General features: G+C 49.3%; 1 protein-coding gene across 2 annotated transcripts in view; it reads left to right on the top strand.

The window, feature by feature from the left end:
- LOC126998547 (mucin-5AC-like) overlaps positions 1–8,048 on the top strand; it is a 94,039-nt gene extending 85,991 nt beyond the window's left edge. Inside the window, exons 2-3 of one of the 2 annotated variants that reach the window (XM_050860336.1) lie at positions 2,842–2,965; positions 4,484–8,048. In XM_050860336.1, coding sequence (XP_050716293.1) covers positions 2,842–2,965; positions 4,484–7,002 — 2,643 coding nt within the window. In that variant the 3' untranslated portion in view covers positions 7,003–8,048. Of the gene's footprint in view, positions 1–2,841 lie in introns of both variants that reach the window. The other variant, XM_050860335.1, reaches the window with a different exon arrangement.
- The last annotated feature ends 589 nt before the right edge of the window (positions 8,049–8,637 follow it).

Consider the following 8,637-nt stretch of genomic DNA (forward strand, 5'->3'; position numbering starts at 1 on the left):
AGCTCATCTTTGATCCTAGAATCTAGAGTCCGGGTTGATAGGTCTCTGGACAGCATGTGGGTAAGCCAAGCCACTCGGCGGCGGCTGAAAAATCCCAGCTTGGTGGCACCGGGCGGGGATTGAACTCGCGTCCTCCTGAACACGAGGCCGTTACTTTGACGACTCAGCCACCGCCCTTGAGCTGTCTCCTTTGTTGTAAAAAAAAAGAGGAAGGACAGCATAGAGAAGGCAAATATGAAGTGTGTCAGATGAAAAGAAATGCACTGAAAGGGGAAAAGTAGGTGGGCCGATTAGGCTATTTAGGGGAATTTCGTTGTTATGGAACTGACACCAATTAACTAACTCTCCTTAACTCAACGCCATAATTCACTAACCATCAGTCTTGCTTCCTTCCCACTCACTTAGTCATCTTATTTATCTCTCATTTTAGATCTTCCACATCCAAACAATCTCTCTCTCTCTCTCTCTCTCTCTCTCTCTCAAAATAATTAATCCAACGCAAAATGCACGTTCAACAATTGGCGGGACAAAGCGTAAGGGCTGTTTGCACGTAACCCCCATTCAATTTTTCCCGCTCTGAAACCGAAGCGGAGATCAAAGGCAACGCGAATAGCGAGTCTGGCTTGCATACAGTTTTGCGCCGAATATCAAAAGGACAATAACGAAATGGTAAAAAAAAGTTCCGCCCGATCGGTTACACAACAAGTGGCGAAGCACCGGTATTGTGGATATTACCTCACAGATGCAAAATATAGCTCGCAGAGAGAAATTCAACGTGCTTACTTTTTCTATCTTTCCCTCACCGCTGTCGTTTATTTGTCCTATTTCGGCTCCAATACGTGGCACAAACATCAAAGCAACATTTTAATCAAGAGAAGACTTTTCAACAAACGAACAGGGCAGATTTAATGAAAGACTAATTACCCCGCGTTGACGTTCACTCGGTTCCTGTTTGTTTGGTCTGTTGGTCTGATGTGTTGTTGTCTTGCGGGCAATATCAACCACCGCAAAAGATCACAAGTGGACAAACTAGGACAAAACCAGGGAAATTAGTGTGTTTTCCTGCTGTGTATTCCCCAGGGCACATGCTAAAGGGGCTATTACACTGGGCAAATTTTCCGTGAATCTTCAGTCAAACCACTATTTCCGCTGGGGTGGTTCTCAATTGTTTGTTGTTATTGCTGCTGATGACGATGATGAGTAATACCGTCGTCCTTCAGTGAAATCTACCGTAGCCTTGGAAAATCGTGGACACGTCAGAAAACCACGGAAATATGAGAACCACGCCAGCGGAAATCGTGGTTTGACTGAAGATCCACGGAAAATTTGCCTAGTGTAATAGCCCCTTTAGTGGACAGCAGAGCGACTGATTTCTGCGAGGAGGTATTTCTACCAACACCCGGTACCCACACATTGATCTTTCTTTAGACCTCAAGTTCTTTTTTTTTCCTTCTTTTGCCGGTGTAGCGTTTAGCGGGCTTCTTTTGTTGCTGTTTCTGTTTTTTGACCCTTGAGTTGCTTCCCTTGCTGTAAAAAAACAACACCTCTTCACTAAATGGCTGGGTACTGGGCAAAGGTATATAGCAGGAAAGCGTTTATTGAGCGAATCTAATTATTCCCTCTTGCCTAACGAGGGGGACTGTGATATTTATTGGCGCGTCGTGGTTCCGTGTTCCTCTCGCCCGCTGATAATAACGCCAATTAGTTCACTGCAAATATACACAACTACTAATTACCGAATCCGTGACAGTGACCGATGTGTGGGGTGATTCAATTCAGGTACTTCGTTGCTGTGGAATGAATTGGATTTAGATTGACTGGGATGAAAGTGTTATTACTGTTATTTTTTTCTCAGTAGCCAGCTTTCGTGTTCTCTGCCTATATTATCCTTTTTGCCTCTGTGCCTATTCGAACGTGCACCACAGAAGTAGGTATTTATTGTTACACTTATTTCCTCATCACTCTTATTGCTTTTTATTGTCACTGTCACTGTTATTGTATCTGTGTTGGCAGCTCGCTTTTGTGTTCTCTGACTGTTGTATTCTCTTTGCCTCTGTATTGGAACGTTCATAAGTGAGATGGAAGTTTTTGTTGCATTGTTTTTCCATGGTTCTGCTCGTCTCTCTTCCCAATTTTTCCCCCGATTTTTACTTCAACTCAAATTATAGCTACTGAACGCTCCAATGAAATGGCTTTATATTTTTTTGTCATTTTCGTTTCATTTATATATATTGTTATGCTTTGGAATTCCCAGGCTACTGTAGGGGGCTCTTAAGTACTGCCCATGTTGGTTATTTGGGTAGGGCCGCTCTTTATACAGCGATGGCGGTCAAGGGAGTTTGCTATCACTCGGAAAATTATTTAACCTCTCCCTTTAACGTTTTCTGTAGTTGAGCGTCTCCCTCCCCCCGTTTTCTTCAGTCCGCGCCCCCTGTATGCGGAGACTTAATTGTTCCAAGATTCACTGGTAGCTCATTCAATATTAATTACTTATTTGGGATTTCACATTCTTGGAACTAACTGCGTACCTGAGGCTATCTACGGGCAGCATTACCTTCATGTATTATGTGTTTCTGACATCATCATCATCATCAACATCATCATAATCATTTCACCGCAGAGCATAAGCCTCTCCTAAGTGAACATAAGAATATAAGGTATCTTCAAGAGGTCGGCAACTCCTTTCCATTATTAGCATCTTTCTTGTGCCTCTAGGATTTCTGACAATACACTCATAACTATTGATATTAACAGATTTACGTCGATGTATACTTTGTGTTCCCGATCATTCATTGCTGCTTCCATTCCTCGCACCAGGTTAACTCTTCCTCCCCTCCGCAGATGCTGCTGTCAACGTGTACGCTGCTGGTCGTGCTGGTAACGACGACGCAGGTGGAGGCGGCGTCGGCGGCGGCTGAGTCGGCGATGGAAAGACCAGCCGAGGCGAAAGCGCTGGAGACAAGAGGTGCGGAGGAGTACGAGGCTGCCGGGGAGATGTCGGCGAGGCAGGGCATGGCTGGGCGCATGACGGACGTGTTTTCCCTGACGCTAAATGCTTTGAATCCCATCCCGTACATGATGGGAGGGATTCACGGCATGCGTCAAGTCATGAACCAGCGGCTTCATCCCTTCCAAAACATGAACGGCAGACTCATTCCCAGACCTAACAAATTTCCGGGTGGTGGTCATCGGGCGCCTTTTCGTCCTCGGCCTGGGGGTGGAAAACTTAGAAACCCTCCTGGGGGCCTGCGGTTTGGTGGGGGTGGGAGTGTAGTAAATGGTGGTGGTGGTGGTGGTGGTAGTAGTGATATTAGTGGTGGTAGTGTAATAGGTAGTAATGGGGGTGGTAATGGTGGTAGTGGTGGTGGTGGCGGGATGCATGCACATACTCACAGCATGGAAGAACCTGAGGAAGGCTTTATTCGTCAGGTAAGAGGAACACGCCTGGAACACAGTCAACTGGTAGATTCCTTTAGTCAGTCCTCCAGACCTCCACGACCCCATCCTCCTCCCACCCCTTCAGACCCCGGACCTCCACGACCCCCTCCTCCTCCCTTCCCTTCAGACCCCAGACATCCACAACCCCTCCCTCCCCACTTCCCTTCAGACTCAGGCACTAACCTAAACAAAGACTTCGGCACGCTAAAACCACAATCCATAGTGACCCCCAGACCAAACATTCACTACTTTCCCGTCAGCATCACATCCCCTCCCACACTCCGGACCACAACTAGTCCTGAACCCAAAACTGATCGTACCAAAGCCGTGAACTCGGACACACGTGGGAACATGAAGACAAGAGTTATCAACATTCGGGTGCCGGAGGAGATGCAAGACTTCGCGATTCTAGAGATCAGCATGAAGGCCAACGGAGACATCAGTTTAAGCGGAGGAACCAACGCGGAGCAAAACCCAAGACCCAGTCCACGGCCGCGTCACCCACGCCCCCTAACTGCGACACCGACACCCAGACACCCAGCGCCTCCCCCCGTTGGTCTCCTTCCAAGTTTGACAGAAATTTTTGCCGAAGATTACCGTCTCCATAACTTCGACAGCGAGTTTCAGGATCCAATCTTTCGTAGAGACGTGACGACAGGGATTCGCACGGACTCTAACATTCAGGACGTAATACTTAAACCTTACCGTGCTAACCAACTTCAAGACACCTTTCGCATGCAAACTGCTGAAGATACTAACCCTGCCTTGCTAAATGCTTTGTCGGTTGATTTGAGTTCTGTTAGTAACTTACAACCCGTTCTACTTAGCAATAATGATATGCAAATAAGTAACCAAGTTGCCAATCTTCAAAACATTTCACCAAATTTAGATATGAATAAGTATTACGTTGTTCCCCTTAGTGTCCCCTCCTCCAGCTCTGGTAACAGTGAAATCATTCCAAGCAGACCGCTGATTCCCATCCAGGGGCAGGAAAGTCATGTAGATGATCACTCTGCCGTGTATTACATTGACATTACTATTCCAGGGAACCCCGGAGGCTTGCCCTCTGTCGACGCTAAGCGACTCAACAGACGGAAAAGAAACCTTGACTTTGACGGCTGGTTCCCCATGGACGTGAGTAACCCCATGTCGGACGACCCCACGCTGGCCTACCAACCGCCGCCCCTGGAAAGAGTTCACTTCAGCAACGACCCGGTGAATGAGAAGCCGCTGTACCCCGTCAGACCTGAAAACCCTACGGTGTTCGTTGTGCGGTCAGAGCTGCAGGAACCTGAGGTTCACTCCGTGTACGGCACCGAGAACGTCGAGTACTACCACATCAACCCGCAGAGCAACATCGTAAGGGCCTTCCGCTCGCCCTCCTTCACCATTGGCGAGACCACCCTAGTCCCCGTCCAGACGGACGCTACGACAACCGCCACAACCCAGGCGTATGACGAAGCCGTGGAGGAGTCTTCAAGAGCCCCAGAAACTAATTTGGACATTCCTAAGAAAGATGAAGGATTTTCTGATAAATCTGACAACGTTTATGAAAGCACCGAAACCTCCAACACGGAGTCACCGACAAAGGAGAAGATTCCCTGCGAAGCAGAATCCGAAAGTGATATTATGGAAGGAGCCTTCTCAGAACATCGGCCAACTGTAATAGAGAGACCCGACCTCTTGTATCTCCTTCGCGACAGGCGTAAAAAAGTAACCCAAACACCAAGATCACCTGTCCAACGCCGCAGAAACTCTCTTCCGAGAAGAAGACAAGACACCTTAACAGTCCGCCAAAGCAGCGACTCCTCCTCCAGCAGGCGGCCCCTTCACGAGCTGCTCGGCAACCGTCCTCGGGAGTCCCAGATCGAGCAGTCTCCTTACCTCGGCTCCGCTACAGACTCTGCTGGCGCCTCTTTCCGGGAAATACCGCCACCAAATTTCCGATACACTTCCCTGCGCGCTGCATCCTCCCGCCAATCGCCAGTCACCACCAGGGTCAGGGGCAGCTCCTCCAGGAAACCCGTGTCGCCCACCCGCCCGTGGTACCTCATCGACACAAGATCGCCAGACTCGAGTAGAAGACGTGAGCCATCGATTGCATCTTACATCATCCCTGAAACTTTCTCAGACGACGACAAGGTTCACTACAAGCCTCAGGGACCTGTTTCCTTTGTCAACGATAAGCAGCAAAAGACGCTGCAGGACTTTCTTGACAATCCTCATCTCGACGACTACATGAACTCCTACAAGCCAACGCTCACCGCTAACAGCCTCTCGGAGCTCCTCCAGATCTTCCGCTACACGCAGGTCACCAACGGGCCGGGCGGGGCTGTCACGGAGGAGCCAGTGACGCTGCGGGAGTTCAGGTACACTCGGCCTACAGATGAGACTCCGACCACCGAAATCCTCCCAACTAACTTTAGATACACTCCTTCTCCCTCTAAATTCAGTGACCCAACAACGGAGCCCGGAATTACCGAGAAGCCCGCGGCCCCGTACCCAGACGCGGTTGCTGACACGAACTCCCTGGACGGGTATCTCTTCTCAGACTCGGTGGCCAGTCCAGAGTATGCCAACCCTCGGGTGCGCCAAAACGCCGTTGTCAGTGAGAGTAAGAATGCAAGTAAAGACAAAGGAGCCGCGAGAGGAACTTCCAAGGTAAAAATAAATTCCAATTTGGTTCAGAGGACTTCAGCGACTCCAGCCATACTAAGAAATGTTCAAGTCATAAATCCTGGCCCGGCTCCTTCAAGGAAACCTTTTACAACCTCCCCGTATGTCATTTACCAAGGACACTCCAAAGTTAAGGTTTTCGGTGTGAATTCAGCCGAGGAAGAGGACTGGAGTAAAGTGGACATTAGGGACATTTTCATGGCCTCCACACCAGGCACTTCTTCAACCACTACCACAATTGCTCCTCCCTCCTCAAGCACAACCACTTTCCCCACAGCAACTACGTCCTCTGTCCCCACCACACCCACTAGCCTCACTCCTCCCCCCAGCACTGAGGCAACAACCTCTCCTAGCACTGTTTCCCTCTCTGTAGAGCACAGCACCAACCTTCCCGCCACAGATCCCACCATTCCCCCTGACGCTCCCGAGGCCACGCTTCCCACCACGGTCAGTGAAGAGTATGAGTATTATTACGATGACGGGGACTACGGCGTCACTGATCTCGCCTTCGGGGACTACCAAACAGAGAGTCTCGGGCAGCCGTTGATTTACATCCCCGGCCAACTGCCACCCCCCCCTAGTGAGGGTCACTTTCCTCACCCGCCGCCTCTGCCGCTCGCCGGGGAGGGCCATAACTCGGATTATCCCTTTGACTACTCGGCCGTGCGGGAGCCGCCTCACCTGCAGGACAGCTTCCCTCTGGCTCTCTCCCCGGCAGTGGCCCTCACGCGGGCAGAGCTGTCCGGGGAGCGGCTGGTTGTCCTCGCCGAGCAGCAGGACGACACAACAGAGGATAATCAATTCCCCCAGCCGACCGAACCTGTGACGGAGACGACGTACACGAACGCCACGACGGGTGCCGCCACCGAGGGTGACCGAGGCGCGTGACTCAGCTGGCCGGCATCACGCACCTCAGGTGTATTTAATTATTCATAGGAAAATGGCGCTATACGACAAGGTGATATTTAATACTGTATTGTAAAAGTTCTTAATAATGATTTTCAAGCATAGTTTTAACTGCCATCAATCAAAACTTTCGAGCCGACAGCCTCATCATTAAACTAGGGCGACGCTGGCCTCCAGGCGGGCGAAACATGTTTTTGGGGCCTCGCCAAGGACCTGCTCGTGCGTAATACTCTGTGAGGAGCACGTGTTGTGCGGCGAGGCGCGGCACATTCAACCAGTGAGTCGGAATCGTCTGTGTCTCAGCCACGGGAGGCACGGTGGCGCGGCGCGGTGTGGACGTTCATGGCCACTCGCGGACTGAAGCAAAACACTTCCGTAGGCGATCACTTGCTAACCCAAAAGCAGTCAAGAGCAATTATCATTTAATTAAAGTGAAGCTGAAAAGTTTTCTAGCGGAAGGCCCTCCACCGGCCAAGGCAATGTTTGTCCCACACCTTCCTTCTGAGATACATTATTTTAGCTTGGTCAACAAACAGAATTCCTAAAGTGAGATTTATCAGTAGAGTGAAAGACTGATTATACATATTTGAAATGTGTTGTTTTCTTATATAAATTTGGTTCTTGAAGGACAGGACACTTGAGTCAGTTATCTTTAATGTAAAGTGACATCAGCACAGACGCCGTCCCTCCCTCCGCCCTCCGCGGCCTAGACGTCCCGCCTCACGCCTCACTGCCGTTGTCGCCGTCGCCGCCGCCTCCAGGCCTCCGCCGGCCCGTTGTTGTGGCGGCAGCGTCGGGCCGCCGCGGAGCAGGAGGGTGGGCCGCCAGGACTCTTGGCACGTCACCATGGCGACGCAAGGTTTACCTCTGTACAGTTTGTATATAATTACAAAAAAATATTTTATTTTGTATAACAACATTATTCCCTCAGCTAGATTACTGTTTATATTATTTTTATTGTTTATGCTATATTATTATTGTCTTAGGTGACATCCACTGTAGCATCTGTCAATAATATCCATACCTTTAAAGTACTTTGTTTACTGAAGCCTACACAGATACTGAAACTCAGGCAACTCACCACACAGATTGGTCTTCACTTAACCGCCTGTTGGAAGGGAAGCTGCTGGTCGATACTTGACGGCTGGCCAGTTTAAGGCGCTAAAACAAGACTGACAACATCTTCCATATGACCAGCAAAGAACAATGTAAACCCACGCCAATACAAAATAATAAATGCGTTAGAACACACACACTAAAAAATATAAACGCGTGTCTGTCCATTATACACCAAATGGATCCAACTCGCCAGCTCGCTCTCCCACGGATGACACATTTCCCTCACATCTTCCCTTTCACTGCCCCCTATTTTTACTCTCCCTCCAATTTTGCCTCAGCTCACCGTTTCCACGATTAGCTTTGAAATCTAATAAGTCAGTGATTGCCGTATTGCCTCGAAGCTTCGAAGCTTCGTAACCAGAGTTCATGTTTTTCATTTGCTTTGCCATCGCGTTTCGCTTTGTCAGTATGCAAACAGATGGTTGATAAGACTGGAAGTTGGTAATGATTAGACTCTTACGTAGCTGCATACTGTATATTTGGTTTTCCACCGCAGCC

Source organism: Eriocheir sinensis, chromosome 14, assembly GCF_024679095.1.
Source record: "Eriocheir sinensis breed Jianghai 21 chromosome 14, ASM2467909v1, whole genome shotgun sequence".
NCBI classification, from domain to species: Eukaryota; Metazoa; Arthropoda; class Malacostraca; order Decapoda; family Varunidae; genus Eriocheir; species Eriocheir sinensis.